The sequence below is a fragment of the Muntiacus reevesi genome, chromosome 2, assembly GCF_963930625.1.
Source record: "Muntiacus reevesi chromosome 2, mMunRee1.1, whole genome shotgun sequence".
Lineage (NCBI taxonomy): Eukaryota > Metazoa > Chordata > Mammalia > Artiodactyla > Cervidae > Muntiacus > Muntiacus reevesi.
The window spans coordinates 104,923,265-104,943,050 of NC_089250.1; the positions used below are offsets into that span (position 1 = coordinate 104,923,265).

Sequence of the window (19,786 nt, forward strand, 5' to 3'; positions counted from 1 at the left end):
ACTGTTGAATACTTGGTAGAGTCACATTTAGAGTCTAAATTTGTCCACCTGTCTTATCAGGCTTAGCTCCTGACAAGTCTTCCCAGTTGCTTCCTTCTTGCACTGTGTGCTCCATCATCGCACAGACCACCCTCCCTCCCTCGTCTTTGGCCTTTGCTCTTGCTTGTGCCCTGATGCGGTCTTGCGCTCAGCAGCCGCCCCTACCACCCCCCCACCCCCGCCCCGGGCACTTCTCATGCCCGCACGACTGCCTCTTCCGACCAGCACCTGGTCGCCATGACTTGCAGCAAGAGCTGCCGATGGGCGCTGCCAGCCTTGGCGGTAGAACAGAGCACGTCTCCTGGGGCTGTGTCCTGGACATTCTATTCCAGCTCTCGGTGGTTTCTGATTGCCCTTCTCTTTATTGTGGAGGGGAGAGGAAAAGGTGGTTGTGGTAGAAGCGATGGGGGTGGGGGCAGGGCAGCGATGGGGGTGGGGGCAGGGCACGGGCCGCCGAGGACGCTGGAGGACTCCTGCCTTGTCTGGGAGACAGGAGACAGGCGGGGCCAGGAGCAGCAGGAGGCAGGAGTCCAGAGCCAGAAGGCTGCCTGCGAGCAAGATATGCAGAAATTACTGTGTCCTTGAGTTGAATGTTTCCAGCCACCCCGAAATGTAAGCATGAGTTCCCATTCTCAGAAGCCAGTCAGCATCAAAGGCCTTTTCAGCAGCCTCAGTGAGTCATAAATCAGTCTCTTCATTGACCGGGAGCTTGCTATGTGTGAGGCTCCTTGTGAGGCCCTGGGAGGTCAAGGTGAATGGAGCAGACGCTGTCTCCATGACAGGTGTAGCAGGCAGAGAGCCAGGCTGGACTGTGTGGAGAGATAAGTGCTGAGGGAGTCATTATCTGTACCCTGAGGGTCTCAGACGTCTGCTGGAGGAGGTGACTGCTGGAGGAGGTGACGTTTGATTTGAACCTTGAAGGGGAGGTGAACTGGGAAGAGAAGGAAGGGTGGTTTGACAGGAGAGCCCAGGCCCCTCCCAGGAATGGTAGGAGTGGTTTGGCTGGAGTTCAGAGAGCCCAGAACTGCACCTGCAGAGCGTAGGGGCCTTGGACATGGGAGGCATTGCAAGGTTTTGAGCAGGGGAGTGAAGTGATCAGGGTCCCAGTTTAAGAAAGCGAAATATCCTGAAGAAGCCCCCTGCCTCCTGCCTGCCCCCCTGCAAAAGGCAAAGCGTGGTCATGGTGTAGAAGATAGGTTAAAAAGGGAGAGAAATTGAAGACTGAAAACCATTGCAGTGAATGGGTCAGGAGTCAGGAATCCAGGCACATGGTTAGCAGGGCTTCCTAAGGCAGGGTGTGGCAGAAAGAATGAGCCAGGACACAGAGAGACTTCCGGTGAACTCCATGAGGACAAGTGTCTAACCCAGAGCCAGACATGAAGTAGGCACCCAGTTAATACTTTTCGGGAGAGTCATTGGAAAGGTACTATGAAAGAAAAACAAATGATGACAAGGAGGCCTGAGTTTGGGAGCCTGGGATCCTGAGGAGAGTGGGTAGCCCAGGAAGAGGGGCAAGTTGGCTGAGTCCTGGTTGAGTCAGGGGTGGTCTGATCTGGAAGAGTGGGCACACAGGCATGGGAACTTGGGCTGTTCCAGACCTTTTGGGGGTAGTGAGGTTAAGGCCTCTGTGCCCTGGGCCCGAAGTGCCATGTTCTGAAGGGCTCCAGCCCTTTGCTCACCATTTCCTTTCACCTAGAAGTCATGCCCAAGGAAACCCACCAGCACCACTGCCTCACGATCCTAGTAACAGCTGATGTTTATTGAGCACTTTCTGTGTTCTAAGTGCTTCTCTGTCTCCTTTGATCTTCTAACATTCCGCGAAGTAGGTTCTGTTTATCATCTCAGTTTTTCAGTTGAGGAAACTGAAATTCACACAGCTGTTAAGTGGTGGAGCTGGGATTTGATCCCCAGGTGATGGCTTTGGAGCCCTTGTTCTGTGGCACTGCCATCCATGTGAGGATGAGCCAGAGGGAAGGAGTCACGTGGAGGCTTAAGGTGCCTCTGTGCATGTACTTGGGGATCAAAGGACAGTTTCTATGTAATATTCGAGGGTTGGTAGGGACTTTGGAGGTGTCTTGTTCATTTTACAGGAGAGGGACCAGGGCTCAGAGTATTTGCAAACCTGCTCTGAGCAGCGTGGTTGATGGCAGCTCATTGATGGACCAGCATGGCTGCTCCAGAGCCATGGAGCTGTATTGTCTTAGACAGATGGGTACCTTACCCTGTCCGCCCTGTCCTCCTCCAACCAGACTGGAGCTGAAATGACCTTCCTTAGCCTTGGCCTCACTTCCTTTTCTTCTCATCCTTCCTCCAGATTGACAAGTATCTCTATGCCATGCGGCTCTCTGATGAAACTCTGTTAGATATCATGAATCGTTTCAAAAAGGAGATGAAGAATGGCCTCTCCCGGGATTTTAATCCGACAGCCACAGTCAAGATGTTGCCAACGTTTGTAAGGTCCATTCCCGATGGCTCAGGTGAGTCCTCACCCGGAGATTGGGCTCTCAGGGCTGAAGGCTCTGTGAAACCATCCTTCCAACTTTCATTCACTTGTTCATTTATTCATTTACTCGCTCATCCAGTTATTCATCGATTCACCGTTCCATCCATCTGTTCTTCCATCCATCCATTCACCTATCCATCCATCCATCCAATTTATGTCTGTTGAGATTCTGTCATGTGATAGGGGACACCATGTTTGGACCAGGCTGACTTCCCCTGATCTTCCTGACTTGTCTAGTGACTTGTGGAAAGAAAGCAGAGTGTTCATGGATCTTCCAGATGCTGTGTGAATTACTCTTACATCTCCAGGACATGGAAGGTTCCAGAACAAGCCAAGAGTTCATGTTAGGAGAATCTCTCCATCAGGGCACCAGGGCCTCCCTGTACTATCCCAGATAAGCAGCAATCCTAGTAGCCAAGTGAGTCTCAGACCCAGAGGGGAGATTCAGGTCCCCATTTGAACAAATTTCATAGATGCTAAGTCAGGGTAGCCCCTCAAGCAGAGAAATGGTGTGGGGACTAGGGTTGGAAAAGGGAAATTATCCTCTTGGTCTGCATTTGGTGGCTCATGTCCTGCAGTGGGCATTTGGGGGCTTCCTGAGGATTGTCATTGCCCCCGCCCTAGGGGAGTGGCCTTAGTCCCTCCACTTGGCAGAGTGGAAGCTGAGAGGGCATAGCCTGGCCTTGGCCTGCTCAGTGGAGGTCGTTCTGTCTGGCTGACCCAGTGGTGGGTGTTGTGCCTACCCCAGCTTAGCACATGCCCAGGAATCCCGCCTTGAGCTGGGTTCTGTACTCTAGGCTGGGGATCACCTGCTGTGTGCAAGGGAAGGAGAGAGATTATGAAAGTCAAGTCTCTCTTGGGGTTTTGAATACGCACTCCGAGAGTATGGCCCTTACACTTTCCTGCTATTTCTTCCCTGCTCTGGGGACTCATTTAAAGCTGTGATTTGAGGCATCTGATATGCAGCCTTCAAACTGGACATCAGGAAAACTGCAGCTGTTTCAGCTGATGTTTATGAAAGATGGGCAGGTGCACTGCGTGACGGAGCGACTGGCTGCAGTGGGAAGGTCCTCTTGTGCCAGCAGCCGGCCTTTAAAATCCTGAACAAGATTGGGACACCATGGAAGGGCGGGTGCTTTTGTGTGCCCTGTGGGCACAGGTGGGGTTTGCTTCACACACACACACACTGGTCCTTGTATCTCTCATGTTTCTTGATTTTTTAAAATCTATTCCACTTTTATCCTTTTGTTTTCCTTGAGATCTTGCTTACCAGCAGTTTAGGCTCTTTTATGACTACTGAAGAGATTCTGGCCATCAGAGCGACCAGACCACAGTGTCCCCTGGATTTTTTTTCTGATGTCTCTGGCTTTGCAGTTTGCTCCTACTTTTCCCAACCCCGAATGGTACCCATGACCAGAAGCATTTGTGTCTTTACCGGGTTAGTTGAATTCTGTAAGAGAGATGTGGCTGTACATGCTGTCAGCTGAGAGAGGGGGGAAAAGGAGGTAAGATAGGGGACAGCCCACCAGGGCCCCTGCTCTGGCTTTGCTTAGATAACTCAGAAGGATGCCTGATGCTTGAGGGACCCCTGATCCTGTGTGACTGGCCCTGGCTGGCATGTCCCATGAGAGGCTCCTTCCCTCTCCTAAATGCTGCCTGCAAGCCAGCTTCCCTTCCATGGACCATGTGTCAGCAGGGGGTGCCCTGCCTCATACGTTCACACACCATTTTTAGGGCTGAGGGACTCAAAGTGTGATCCAGATACACTAGTAATCTAGCCATTTGAAAACAGGACTCCAAATGCATTCTTATTTGGGAAAAACAACATTTCCAAAGATCCCTCTTAGAGATTCAAAGCAGGGACTTGGTAGTCCCGAGGTTAGGACCCTGTGCGTCCAGTGCAGGGGGCCTGGATTTGATCCCTGGTCGGAACTAAGTTCCCATATATTACGTGGCATGGAAGAATCAAAACGAAAACAAAAGAAGAGATCAGAAGCAGATACCAGGGTGCTAAGGCCCTGAGCAGTCCTGGAGGAGGGAAACCTGTTAAACCCGGTTTTACCTGCCTTTTCCCCAAACCTGTTTGCTCTTTCCCCAATATTTACTACTCTTATTTCATCTATTTTGAGACCCTATTTTTGTCTTTGTTGTTGAGTCCTCTGAAATTAGCAGTGCATTGTGCAGTAGTTGCCTCTTTAAATTACTGTGAGCAGCACTTTGTTCTCTCTTCGCATTACATAAAATAACGGTGTGTCCACAATCAGTTGCGTCTCAAATGTGATGATGTAGGTGGTGGTTACGCCCATGTTGGGAAATGCTGTCCTAGAGTTTGTGGAGCTGGAGCCAGCAGCCTGGGCCCCATGCCTCCTTCTGAGCCTCTCTTCGTGTTCAGGGTGAAGTGAAGTGAATGGACTAAATGTTCAGGGCCTCTCAGGAGCGCAGAGCAGTGCTGAGAGCAGGAGGAGGAGGAAGGGGAGACGCCGAAGCCCTGAACCCCAGGGACCCACCCTGAGGCCCTGGGCCCCCGCCTGCACTGCTCGCCCTTCCCCAGCTCCGCCTCCCTCTGCCCTTCCTGGTGACTGTTTCTTCTGCTCTGTGTTAATTTCCAAGGCTGCTGTAATGACGTACCGTGAACCGGGTGACTTTAAATGAGAGTGATTGTCTCACAGTTCTGGAAGCCTGAAGTCCAAAATCAAGGTGTCCGTGGGGCCGTGCTCCTTCTGAGACACTGGATTAAGTCTTTCCTTGCCTCTTCCTGGCTTCTGGTGGTGGTTGTCAGTCCCTGACCTTCCTTGGTGTGTAGCTGCATCTCTCCATTCTCAGCCTCTGTCGTCATGCGGCGTTTTCCTCTAATAAGGATACCGGTCAGATTAGAACCCACACTCATGACCTCCTCTTCATCCGATTACATCATCTAAAAAGACGCTTTTCCAAATAAGGCCACATTTACAGGTACCCAGGGTTAGGACTTCTACAGAAATACCTTTTGGTGGGGGGGTGGGGGGTGGATACTGTGCAACCGTAATATACTGTATAGCTCTTCTCTCTATGACTGTTCCTAATATTCATGGCTGGGTTCAAGTCAGGTGTCCAAGGGCCCACACTCCTCCTGGAATGGTCCCTCCAGCCCTACATAGACACTGACACTGATGCCAAGGCCTTGGCTTCCTGACACCAGTCCAGTCCCTGCCACTTTCTGATGGAAGTGCCTCCAACCTCGAGGCCCCTTGGAGGAGCCAGAATGTAGGTCTCCTTCATGGTAAACCATGATGCCAGTCTCTTTTCGAGATGTTAATTACTGCTTCACCTGTATAATTAGTCAGTGACAGAATTAGTGGTAATCCCAAACCACCAAAGGATAAATTGGAATCACTGCAGTGGAGAGGTGGCCCTGCCCTTCAAGCAGTGATGTGACTTCCAAGTCAGAGGGAGAAACCAACCTTTCCTTTCCTGCTGACCTTGACCCTGATGACTGGATTACTGAAAATTGTTGATTTTTGAAACTCTATTGATTTTTTGGAAAATGTTATTAGCCCACTTTTGTTAATTTCCCCCCTTTTGATGATTTTAATGGGCAGTGCTTTTTCTTTAATTGCTCTCAAGTAATCTGTACATTAGGTTAAAAAAAGACGCAAAACCCTAAAGTGGCTTTTAGCTGCTGCATATCCTTTTTGCAATGGGAAAGATATGAATAATACATAAAGGAGGAAGATACTGAAACCATTTTTTGCTGGTGACTTGGCTAAACAGAAACCCTTGTTCAAAGGTGCCCAGTTTCTGGGGATAGCTGCCCACTTGTATACAGCTTCTGTCGGAAGGCCTGCCCGACTTTGGTTCTCACTTGGGAAACCTCCCCTTTTTTTCTCATCTTGTCATTTATCACTCAGGATACTGTAAGTATCAATTAGATTGTAAGCTCCTTGAGGGTAAATTGAGTTGAAGATTTCCTTGTTTCTGCTTTGTGGTTCCTTAGAGTGCTCTCACCCAAAGGATACGTTTAGAATGTTTGATTTGCGGTGTGGTCCTGGGCTTTCCCTGGTGACTCAGGTGGTAAAGAATCTGCCTGCAGTACAGGAGACCCGGGTTTGATCCCTGGGTCGGGAAGAACCCCTGGAGAAGGGAATGGTAACCCATTCTAGTATTCTTGCCTGGGAAATCCCATGGATAGAGGAACCTGGCAGGCTACAGTCCATGGGGTCGCAGAGTCAAACACAACTGGACAACTAACACACTTCTTCCTGGACTTCCCAGGTGGCGCTAGTAGTAAAGAACATACCTGCCAATGCAGGAGATGTAAGATCCCTGGGTTAGGAAGATCACCTGGAGGGAGGGCATGGCAACCTACTCCAGTATTCTTGCCTGGAGAATCCTCATGGACAGAGGAGTCTGGCGGGCTATAGTCCATAGGGTTGCAAAGAGTTAGACATGACTGGAGCGACTTAGCACACTCACAGTTAAATTGGTGGGGCTTAAGATATACTGCTTTTCAGCCAAAGGAAGGAAAACATTTCCTTTTCTCACTGCATTTGGGCTGTTGACTTACCTTTCTCTGTCCTTATGTGGGAAGATGGTTGGATTATCTCAGAAATTCTCCCATTTGAAATCTCCTAAATGCCTAGCATTCCAGTTGGGTTTCTGATGAAGGTGTAAACTCTCACTGGCTAGCAGGATGGCAGACGGGAGGCTTTGTGTCTCGTGTACAGGATTAATTCACGGAGCAGGCAAAGGGAGGCATTTCATGAACGCTGAGTTTTTGTTTGCCCTGTATTCCAGCACAGGTCTGGACTCAAGAGAGACATCTGTTTCAGTGTTTGTTTTCCATTATTTGCTGGTAATAATGGCTGTCATTAGAAAGTGGAGAGTTGCCAGGGGCCCTTCAGTTGCTTTGTTTAATGAGCCTTCTATAGAAGAGCAGCTCTTCTTGACTTCAGTAGAAACGGGAAATGTAGGATGAAGTCTCGGCAGCGGCAGGCAGGAAAGTTGAAGCCAATGATTTAAAGAGGAAGTTAGAGGAAAGTCAACTGCTGCAAGGAGACTGAACTTGAAACTGAAGGAAAAAATAGAGTTTCAGACCACTGGATAAACTCTGGCTCTGCTGCTTATTATCTGTGTGACCTTGGAGAAGTCACTTAACTGCTCTAAGCCTCCATTTCCTCATCTGTAAAATGGGTGTGGCAGTCCTGCTATGCCTGCCTCACAAGGCTGTCAAAAGGATCAAAGTGGTTTGGAAACTGCAAACCACCGTGAGAGTTACCGAGAATCATTGTTCTGTAGGTCATCATTATAACTTAATAACTGACTTTCTAAAAATTCTTTATGAGCTTCCCTGGTGGCTCAGTGGTAAAGAGTCTGCCTGCCAATGCAGGAGACGTGGGTTCAATCCCTGGGTCAGGAAGATCCCCTGGAGAAGGAAATGACAACCCCTTCCAGTATTCTTGCCTGGGAAATCCCATGGACAGAGGAGCCTGGCAGGGTCCGTGGGGTCACAAAAGAATCAGGGATAACTTAGCGACTGAACAACAACAAAGAATTCTTTGAAAGAATTTCCCAACTTTGGAAGGCCCTTCCCATCTGATGTGGTCAAAGGACCCCTACCCATCAGACCTAAATGTAGCGGGCTAGCCTTGGAGGAAAATGTCAGAGCTTTTCAGAATTCGCCAGCATCCCTGTGATGTTATGGGAGGGAGGAGACAAAAAAAGGGGGGAAGCGAAGGCAGGCTGTCTCACCCCCACCCCAATACCCCTCATAATGTGGATGAGCCCACAGACTACAACTCTGGTTCCTCTGCAGCTGGGTGATTGAACACCACAGCTCTGACTGGGGGGACCAACTCAGATAAAGGGGAGGATACATCCTTTATGGAGGGCAAGTTGCTATTTGGAGCGCGCATTGCCTAGTAAAGAATATTGAACCCAGCAGCCTAGGAAGAAAGGGAATTCTAGGTTCACATAATGGAAAATGTAATTGTAAGTTGGCTCCTATAACCAAGGCCTCATCTGTCTCTTAACCACGGCTTCATTCATAGGCTGCCTCTCCCTTATGGGGGCAGAGATAGCCCCAGCAGCTGTAGCTGACACCTCATCTCCAAACTAGAGGTCCCAGGGTAGTCTTGGAGAAGGTGGTGATTGGCTGATGTGGGTCATGTGCCCACCCTGAACCATTGGCCAAAGTTGGGGACTGCTCTTGCGTCACATGTTGATTCCCTGGAGCTGGACTAGGCAGTCAACCCTACCCCCAATTCATATGAAAAAATGGGAAGGGTGGTTATCTAAAGAGACGCCAGACAGCAAACAAAGCTTTTCAGAAACCTTGCTGTCCTTGCCAGAAGTCATTCCTTGGTGTCCTTTGCCTGGCAGAGGATAGGACTGAACAGACCATGCATTTAACCCAGGTAGGGCTTCCCTGATAGCTCAGACGATAAAGCGTCTGCCTACAATGTGGGAGACCCGGGTTTGATCCCTGGGTCAGGAAGATCCCCTGGAGAAGGAAATGGCAACCCACTCCAGTGTTCTTGCCTGGAAAATCCCATGGACTGTAGCCTACCAGGCTCCTCAGTCCATGGGGTCACAAAGAGTTGGACATGACTGAGGGACTTAAACTAAACTGAGTTCTAACTGAACTAGCTGCAAACACTTTCTGATTTGCCTACTGTATGTGGGACTCAGTACTAGGGAGAAGGAAGCAAGCATGCTAAATTGCCCTTGCCTTCAAATTGCTCATCACCCAGATGAGGAAGATAAAACTTTTATGTGTATATATGTGTGTGTGTGTGTGTGTGTGTGTGTGTGTGTATAAATGAGCATCCCAGTATTTGCAAGTATATGAGTGACTAAGGAAAGGGGAGGGCCCTGGCTTTGCCACAGGTGTGACCATGAGCAAGTCATTCAGCAGGTTTGGTTTGGAGCTACCTTATCCATAGGTTGAGAAGGCGAGTTAATATTTGTCCCATATTTCCTGAGCTGCAAATGTGATTTACAGAAGAGATGCCAACTGCCATTTCTTTTAGCAAGCACAGACACACCCTGGAATCAGGGTCACTGCTCAGGAAATGATCAGGGGCTGCACTGGGCTTAACAGTGACCTCTTGTAAAATGCCTTCAGGGAGAGGCACCTTCACAAATCATCTCAAGGCTAACTTTTCTGGTCTCCTTCTCTGCCCCTAATTCCCTGAAACCCTATTGACCTGTGTTTGTTAAAAAAAGAAATGGAGAAATGGGGTGGACAGACTGTGGTGGGAGGCTGGGATGGGGCAGGGGTCTTACAGAGCTGCAGCAGTGTGGGCCAGCTCCATGCACCCTAAGGCCAGGTTCTTCCCTGACCTAGAGGCAGATGAGATCATTTAAACTTATCCTGCTTGAAAACTTGAGACCTGGGGCTTCAGAGGTACTGCCTGAAACCGGATTCCTTCCTGCACAAAGGGCTAAAACTCTTACCTGTTGTGTGTTGACAATGACACCAAGAGATCCCCCACCATCACGTGGAACTTGAGCACAAGAACCTGCTTTTACTTATTAGTCCCTTGACTCAACTGAAGATGAGACTTTTGACCTGACTGATTTATCAAGATTTCTCAAGCTATTTTTTTAAGTTATGATGAAAGCCGGTACAAAACGTGAAATAAATAACTGGCTTTATTTTTTAAGTTAAAACAGTAAATAAATTAATTAAATAAAAATGTTAGGAAGAAAAAGCACCCATATTTTTATCCTAGCACAGTGTTCGCTTTTGTGTGTACTGTTTCCCTTGTTCAAGTGGTTCATAGAGAGATGTAGCCATTCCTGACGTGCTGACATCTCAGTCTAATGCTGTCCCTGGGGATCTTTGTTCCTGAGGTCTGTCCAAGAGGCAGTTGTATCCAATGGCTATGAATTCAGGTTTTGGATTCAAATTCTGGCTTTGTCACTTACTGGCTGTGTGCTTGGTCGAGTTCCCTAACCCCTCCTAGACTTTACTTGCTCATCTGTAGAATGGGGATCATAATAGTACCTACTTCATAGAGTGGAGAGAGGTTAAAATTAAACTGAGGCATAAGAAGTACTTAGCAATTGGAGAACAGAAAGGCTCAATGAATGATAGTGAAGATAGTGTTTCTGATGTTCCAGTAATTCAGTCTCCTGAGAAGGAACCCTCTCATACCAAATTTATTTTTTTATCCAGTGGTAGTGTAAGCCCTATTGGAATTAGGATTCTGATGGGAACTCAGGGAAAACCCTAAACTAATTTGAATGACCTATAACATCAGGGTCAGAATTTCTCACAAAGCTGAGACACCTTCTTCCTAGAATTCTCACTTGGTCTCTTTCCTTTGGATCATTGTTGTTCAGTTGCTAAGCTGTGTTCAACTCTGTGACCTGATGGACTGCAGCACCCCAGACTTCCCTGTCCTTCACTATCTCCCAGAGCTTGCTCAAACTCATGTCATTGAGTCAGTGATGCCATCCAACCATCTTGTCCTCTGTCGCCCCCTTCTCCTCCTGCCCTCAGTCTTTCCTAGCATCAGGGTCTTTTCCAGGGAGTTGGCTCTTCACATCAAGTGGCCAAAGTGTTGGTACTTTAGCTTCAACATCAGTCCTTCCTGAACATTCAGGGTTGATTTCCTTTAGTACTGACTGGCTTGATCTCCTTGATGTCCAAGGGATCAAAGAGTCTTCTCCAGCACCACAGTTTGAAAGCAACAATTCTTTGGTGCTTAGCCTTCTTTATGGTCCAGCTCTCACGTCTGTACATGACTACTGTAAAAACCATAGCTTGGACTATACAGACCTTTGTTGGCAAAGCGTTGTCTCTGCTTTTTAATATACTGTCTAGGTTTGTCATAGGTTTTCTTCCAAGGAGCTAGCGTCTTAATTTCATCAGTGTAGTCACCGTTTGCAGTGATTTTGAAGCCCAAGAAAATAAAGTCTGTCATGGTTTCCATTTTTTCTGTATCTATTTGCCGTGAAGTAATGGGGCTGGATGCTATGATCTTAGTTTTTTGAACGCTGAGTTTTAAGCCAACTTTTTCACTCTCCTCTTTCACCTTCATCAAGAGGCTTTTTAGTTCTTCTTTGCTGTGTGCCATTAGGGTGGTATCATCTGCATATCTGGGGTTATTGACATTTCTCCTGGCAACCTTGTTTCCAGCTTGTGATTCATCCAACCTGGCATTTTGCTTGATGTACTCTGCATTTAAGTTAAATAAGCAGGGTGACAAGGAACCTTGACATACTCCTTTCTCAATTTTGAACCAATCCATTGTTCCATGCCTGGTTCTAACTGTTGCTTCTTGACTTGCATACAGGTTTCTCAGGAGGCAGGTAAGGTGGTCTGATATTCCAATCTCTTTAAGAATTGTCCACAGTTTGTTGTGACCACAGAAGCAGTTTTAAAACAGCAACATCATGTGGTATACCCATACTGTGGAATATAACTCATCACAGAAAGGAATGCAGTACTGGTATATGCTTCAATGCAGGTGAACCTTGAAAACATTATGGTATATGAAAGAAGTCAGCCACAGGGGACCACATATTGTATGTGTCCATTGTAATGAAATGTCCAGAATAAGGAAATCTCTTGAGATAGACAGTAGATTAGTGGTTGTTAGTGGATGAGGCAGTTTGGGAGGAAATGGGGAGTGACTGCTAATGGGTATAGAGTTTCTTTTGTGGATGATGAAAAATTTCTGTAATTAGATAGTGGTGATGTAAATATACTAAAACTCACCAGACTGTACACTTTAAAATGTGATAGATGGAGACTTCATTGGTAGTCCAGTCATGCAGTTAGGACTTCACTCTTTTATTGCAGGGGGCATGGGTTTGATGCCCATGCCCTCTTGAGCCATGTGGCATGGCCAAATAAAGAAAATAAAATCAAATGTGATATTTTAATTATTTCTCAGTAAAGCTGTTACTAAGAAAACAAACAACTAATCAGTGGTATAACTGCTTCCTGTTTAATGAACAAGAAGCCAAACTTCCTTGAATGAATGAATGGGCCACCAACCCTTGTGATCAAGCAGCTACCAAGCACTTACTGAACTACCCTGGGTACCAAGGGCAGATGTAAAGAATCCTAAGTTGTGATTTTTCCCTCAAAGAGCTTGAGAGGATAAGAACAGAAGTTCAGTTGTAGATGTCTTTGGTTTATTCCTCGATTCCCTTTGCCACCCTCATTAATTCAAGTATCAGTATTGGTTGTGTTCATACTATCTGCCAAACAACCATTCTAAGTTCCAGAAGTAGAGCAGTGTGTCAGAGCCTAAAGTTTGTTGGAATCAAAGAGGGTGTCAGTTTATAAAAAAGAAGTTAAAAAAACCCAACAATCCATTACTTAAAAAAAATAAAATAAAAACTTCAAGGGGCTCAAAATAGTGAAAACAATGTTGCAAAAGAAGAACTTTTACTTCCCTGTTTGAAAATTTAGGAAGCAGTCAGGTCAGTGTGGTACTGCTGTTAGGGCAGATAGACAGGCCAATGAGTCAGAATTGAGCGTTCATTATGTCAATTACATCTCAAAACTGGGGGGAAAAAAGAATTGGGAGTTCAGAAATCCATATATTTACGGTCACTTGATTTTTGACAAGGGTGTCAAGACTTTTCAGTGAGGGAAAGAATAGTCTGTTTAGCAGATGGTGTTGCTATTTGACAGTGGCTACCTGGTAGTTCAGTGGTAAAGAATCTGCTTGCGAGTGCAGGAGACATAGGAGACATGGGTTCGATTCCTGGGTTGGGAAGATCTTCTGGAGAAGGAAATGGCAACCCGCTCTAGTATTCTTGCCTGGGAAATCCATGGACAGAGGAACCTGGTGGGTTATAGTCCATTGGATCGCAAAAAACATTACTCAGCAACTAAAACAACAACAATCCACATGCCAAAGAAAGAAGCTGAATCTCTACTTCAGACCATATACACAACTTAACTCAAAATGAATAAAATACCTCAATGTAAGAATTAAAACTATAAAACTCTTAGAAGGAAACATAGGTACAAATCTTTGTGACCTTGAATTTGGCAATGGATTTTTAGATATGACACCAAAAGCATTAACCATAGAAGAAAAGATAAGTCGCACTTCATCAAAATTATAAACTCCTATGCTTCAAAAGTCATCATCAAGAAAACAAGGTGATAGTGAGACAGTGATAATGTAACATCAGAAGTAAAATTAACAGATTTTCATTGATTTTGGAGGGTACCTAGGATAAAGACTGTTAGATGGTGGCTTAGTGGTTTGGTTTCTCATCACGGCCACCTCCATCGGTGCTCTATGGTAGTCTTGACATGCAGGCCTGTTGTCTTTCTGTAACCCACTGAGGTCCACCCCAGTCACACTCACATTGGTCGTGAGGAAGAAAACCAGTTCAAGCCAGTTTACTCTTGTGTGACCAGGAGGGACTTCTGTTAAAAACATCCCCTGGGCAGAAACAACACGAGTGTCCAGTATCTGATGAATGGATACACATACAATGAAATATCATCCAGCCTGAAAAAGGAGTGAACTACTGATATAGGTTATAACATAGATAAACCCTTGAGACTTGATACAATGTGAAATAAGCCAGACACTAAAGGACAAATACTGTATGATTTTGTTTATGAGAAATATCTGGAGTAGGCAAATTCATAGAAATAAAAAGTAGAATAGTGTTTGCCTGGAGCTGGGGACAGGGGAAATGGGGAATTACTGCTTAATGGTTATAGAGGTTCTGTTCAGGATGATGAAAATTTTTGAGAATGGTAGTGGTAGTTGTGTGACATTGTAAACATATTTAATGTCAATGAGTTGTACACTGAGAAATGGTTGCAGTGGAAAATTTTATGTTATGTGTATTTACTACAATTTAAAAAAAATCCCCTGGGGAATCAGTGGAGCTATGGACTAGCTGGAATTGGTGTCTCATGGGGAAGGAACTCAAGGCATGGAATAGACCTCAGATGTAGGGTTTTCTCTGAGTTGAAATGCTGTTTTATTTTTACTTTATGTATAACATAGCCATTTGTGAGAAGGGGTAAAGAATTGGGAGAACGATGGTTGGGACTTTAATGAAGTCCATACTTTGGTTCTCCTGCAGTTGGGACTGAGCGGGACTGTGTGAAGCTGTCTGCCTAGGGACGCCTGGCTGGGAGGGGGCTTCTCTTGACCACTCTTCCAGGTGGGGCTGTAGTGTGATGGGGTCTACATGACTCCTGTTTTGTGGCCGAAAGCACAGTGCAGTGGGGCCAGACCCTGTTGAGAAGTGGGTGAAGCGTGTGGCCTTCCCAGAGCACTTGAATCTGATGTGATGTTATTGTCTCCCTAACAGAGAAGGGAGATTTCATCGCCCTGGATCTTGGCGGATCTTCCTTTCGAATTCTACGGGTGCAGGTGAATCACGAGCAGAACCAGGCTGTTCATATGGAGTCTGAGGCTTACGACACCCCAGAGAACATCATGCATGGCAGTGGAAGCCAGGTAGGTCTCTACTTCCCTTCTGACTAGCCCCTGTGGCCTAAGCATCAGGCTCCAGGGTATCCCCAGGAACCAGCCCCAGAGCAATGGTGGGCCAAGCCCCTGGACGTGTCCATCATAGGCACACATAGAGAAGGACTCTGGGTGGAAGGGTATGACTGTCTGAAGAGATCCCCACCGTGTGAATGAGCTGGTGGATGGGAGGGGGCTACTGGTCCTTTCAGGTGAGGGGTATAAAGAGGAGGCCCAGCGGGTAAATGCATTCAGTCCCTAAGGATCCTGGGGTGGTTCCCCAGCAGAGGGAGAGCAGAGCCCTTGGGTGAAAGCCCTTCTTCCAAGTCATTGTCCTCCTCACCCAGTTCCCCAAGGCCTAAGCCTTGTTGGTTGTGGCTGTCACCTTGTGGGACAGCAGGAATCTGAGTTCAGAGCCCCAGGACTATTCTAAAGGGCTCCTGGCTTCCCAATTGAATAGTCTCCTACGAGACCTTGGCGTGGAAAGCAGCAAGGGCAGGGCCTTGCCTGGAAAGTCACCATCCCTTCCTCTTACACTTGTAACCCCGGCCAACGGAAGGGCTGCCTTCCTTTGCTGGCCGAGGCCATGCGTGTGCTCAGAAGGGCCTGTCCACCCTCCTGCTTCCCCATCTGGTTGTGGTGGGTGGTGGGCTCACTGAGAACCCAGTGATCAGGCTGTGGGCAGCCCTGGGCAGGCTTGCAGTCATTTCTGGTCCTGTTCTGCTCCTCCCCATCTCCTGCAGATATTCTGACCCCTCCCCTCCGTTTAGAGCTCGCCTCCTAAGCCATGGCTGCAGTCAGGATATGTATTATTCAGAGCTTGCCAAATATTTGTTTTAGGGAGGGTGTGTTCACAGCAAGGTTCATGACTAAGTTCTGCAGAAAACTTACTGGCTCTGGGCTGGACTTTGAGATGAAGCCCAGTGCCTTCTCTTGACTCCAGTTTGTAGCCAAATTCCCATGGCTGGGACGTACTGCAAACTCTGCCTTTTCCTTCTACCAGAGAAAAGGGCTAATACTGGTCTTTAACCTGCTGCCAAGGAGGGGCAGGGGTTGTGTTCAGAGCTTTTCAGACTGTGAGCATTGATGGGGACACTGTCCTTAGGTCTCTTTTTATCAGCCACTGAAACGGGTGCATTGCTCATCAGATGCCGGTGCCTGGAGGTCTCTCTGCTATCCCTCCATAACAGGGCTGCAGAGATTGGCTCATTCATTCAGTGTGTGCATGAAAGCTGCCAATCAGTGGGTCTCCTCACCCTGCCCAGTGCTCGCCACATTGCTCCTTTCTGCAGGTGGCCAGCAGCCTCCAGTTGGCATCTTGTTCCTTCTATTTGCCAACAAATATTGATTAGTCACTCTTTTCCCCATGGCCCTTGGAAGGAGCCACCTCTGCCTCCTGCCTTCATCTTTGGAACTTGCCCCCCACCGCCCCCCCATCCCATGGGCATTCATGTGAGTCTTGCCTTGACTTTTTAGGAGCAGGGTTTGTAAATTAAGGGGATGCCCTCCTTCAGGTGCACGCTTGCTGCATCACTTCTGCGGTGACTTTTTTAAAAAAGATTTTTAGAAAAACAGTTATTTCTTAAAAGTTAATATGTGCATACTAGGAGCAGGGTTTGTAAATTAAGGGGATGCCCTCCTTCAGGTGCATGCTTGCTGCATCACTTCTGCGGTGACTTTTTTAAAAAAGATTTTTAGAAAAACATTTATTTCTTAAACGTTAACATGTGCATACTAGGAAACCAAAAAACACAAGAAGCAGAAGACACAGTCATCCAAAATCATGAGCAGTTTACCATTTGATGTGTCCTTCTAGGTCTCGTTTGTGTATTTACACAACTAAGCATCCATTTTTATGTAATTAAGATCATACAGTTGTGTATCATACTTTCTCACACATCATGAATATTTATTGTTTTAAAGTTCCAAAGCTAATGACTCTTCTAATTGCTGTCCCCAGGACCTTGTCTATTCCAGCCTCCTTCCCCATCTCCCCAGCTCCAAGATTACTTTGTTTCCACTTGTTTCTGCAGCTGCCCCTTTCAAGCAGTTTGCAAAGAAAAGATGTTGATGTTGATGAGGATAATGATAATGTTATATTATTAGAGCAAATACTTGCATAGAACTTATGTATGTCACTGATAGAAGCCCTTTATACAGATTAACTCGTTTAATTATCATTACAACTCTGTGGGTAGATATTATTATTCCTGTTTCACAGATGAGAAAATTGAGGTTCAGATGTTAAGTGATCAGCCCCTAGGGTCACACAGCACATAAGTGATAAAGCTGGGATTTGAACCTGGGCAGTCTGGCTCCGGATGTGACCGTTTTAGCAATGTGGGGCACTCTTAGACTGGGTCTTTGTTTTTGATTAATTAATAAATTAATTTGTACTTCTACTAAAATTTTTTGATAGTGTAGAAATGTGAGGGCAAGGAGGAAGGTTCAAGTGATTGAGGGAGGAGAGGGTTGGCAGTTGAAAAATAGAGATAAAACGGCAACCTCTCAGCTAGAAGTTTGGTGTGAGGTTAGCAATAAATATTGGTGGCCCATTTTTCTGATATCTCTTATTGACCTATAGAATACTCTAGTCCACAAAGGGCCCCATTTTGCCCATGAAGCAGCTCAAATTCACAGCCTGTGAATTGTGCTGAATTCTTGGGGCTGTGATCTCATTTTCAAACATAGGCAGGAATTTTTGATAGATTTTAGAACCTTTTACTCTAAATAATTTTAAACTTTCAGAAAAACTTTAAGATAAGCACAAAGAGCTTTTTATATCCTTTATCCAGTTTTCTCAATTAACTATTTGTTTTACCCTTTTTTCTCTCTTGCTCTACACACACACACATAACACACAGAAACACAAAGTATCTTGAAAGTTTCAGCGCAGTTTTAAGCTTTAATAATTTCAGAAACATAAATGTGACCTTCTTAAAACATCACTTATTTAGCTTGGGGAATTTTGAATACTAAATAAATAACTTAAATTTATTTAAATTAAATAAATGTGCATGTTATTGGGAAAGAAAAAAAAAATGTTTTTTAGTCACTAAAATTTTGAGTGCAGAGAGGCTGGGTAACTTCCCTTTCTGGTTAGTCACAGACACGGGTTAGCCTGGGGGAAGCTTCCTGTCTGTTCTGAGCAGGCTTGTCGCCCCTGGGTTGGGGCATTCCACAAATGGCATTTCCTTTTTAGCAGAGTGCAAAGGGGTGGGTGTGTTTGACTTCAATCCAGAGGCTGCTTCCAGCGCCCCAGCCCTGTGTAGCTCACTTCCCTGCCTCTTCCTGCCCGCAGCCTGCCTGCCTTCCGCCCAGCCGGCTGCCCTGAGGGCCACGGGGAGCCTGGAGCTTCTTCCGGCAGATGACGTGGGGCGAGCTGTCGGGCTTAGTAATGGGTTTACGTCGCTCAGATATGTAGGTCGCAGGAAGCTTACTTAGCAGGGTTCTCCCAGGGAGGGTGGCCGTGTGCCTCCTTGGTCAGAGTGGCCGCTGTCACCATGGACTCAGGGACAGAGGCTCCCAAGTCAGAGCTGACACATCTTCCTTTCCTTTGGCAGGACGCTCAGACTGCAGGGCTGGGTCAGGGACATCTGGGGAAAGATGGGGATGGGAATATTGACTTCCGGCCTCCTCTCAAGGAGACTCTACAGAGTGGCTGTCGGGGCGGCCGTGATGCCTGGCCCAGCTCTGGCTGGGCCCTTCCTGGGTTCCTCCTACACAATTTATCCGACGTTTTATTTTGGTTTCCTCTGTCCCCTCAACCTGTCAGGGAGCTCCGACAGAGTGGCCCTGAGTGAGTAGACCGTGGTTTTGGTGAAACTGTCTCTTCTCCCCTCGAATTGCAGCCCTGGTGGGGAGAGGAAGTGGGTGCTGCTTGTGGTCTAGTTGTGTTTTGTCTGTGAATTCAATCTGGAATCAGAAAGCTGTGGCTTCTGGCTAATGGTCCTTGTGTTGCAGGAAGGGGGACCCTTCCAGTCCAAAACTGGGCTCTCGTCTAACACTCGGAAATGAATTGTCCGAGGAGACACATGTTGACAAAGCAAGAGATTTTATTGGGAAAGGGCACCCGGGTGGAGAGCAGGAGGGTAAGGGAACCCAGGAGAACTGCTCTGCCACGTGGCTCGCAGTCTTGGGTTTTATGGTGATGGGATTGGTTTCCGGGTGGTCTTTGGCCAATCACTCTAATTCAGAGTCTTTCCTGGTGGTGCACGCATCGCTCAGCCAAGATGGATGCTAGCGAGAGGGATTCTGGGAAGTGGACGGACAGGCAGTGTTTCCTCTGGACCTTTTCCGAACTCTTCTGGCTGGTGGTGGCTTACTAGTTCCGTATTCCTTATCAGGATCTCCTGTCATGAAACAACTCATGCAAATGGTTACTATGGTGCCTGGCCAGGGTGGGGGGTTTCAGTCAGTGTACTTCCCCTAACACTTGGGCCATTCCCCCACTCCTCCCTGGTCTGGTTTCTTGTTCCTCCATGGTCCTTTATCCCGACACCACCCCCACGGCCCAGGGACCAGCCCCCTCCCCAAGTCCCTTTAGGCGAGGAGGGAAGAGAAGGAGGGGGCGGGGACCTGCCCCCTCCTCAGGCATTTGGGAGCGATCTACCCCCATGGACTCCACCCTTTCCCGTGGACTCTCTCCTCGACACATTTGTTAAAATCAAACCTGAATAGAACTATAAGTTTAATATGGGGGGAAAGGACCCTGCAGAGAAAGCCTTCAGTGAGTTGGCCTTGCCTTGGCTGAGCTTGCTTCCTGTGACTGTGTGGTTTGGTCCTGCGAACGCTGCAT

At 47.1% G+C, this 19,786-nt stretch overlaps 1 protein-coding gene across 1 annotated transcript in view; it reads left to right on the forward strand.

Annotated features, from left to right (window-relative positions):
- Positions 1–19,786, forward strand: part of HK1 (hexokinase 1) — a 70,665-nt gene that overhangs the window by 14,619 nt on the left and 36,260 nt on the right. The window contains exons 2-3 of the mRNA XM_065922487.1: positions 2,354–2,516; positions 14,831–14,979. Coding sequence (XP_065778559.1) covers positions 2,354–2,516; positions 14,831–14,979 — 312 coding nt within the window. The remainder of the gene's footprint in view (positions 1–2,353; positions 2,517–14,830; positions 14,980–19,786) is intronic.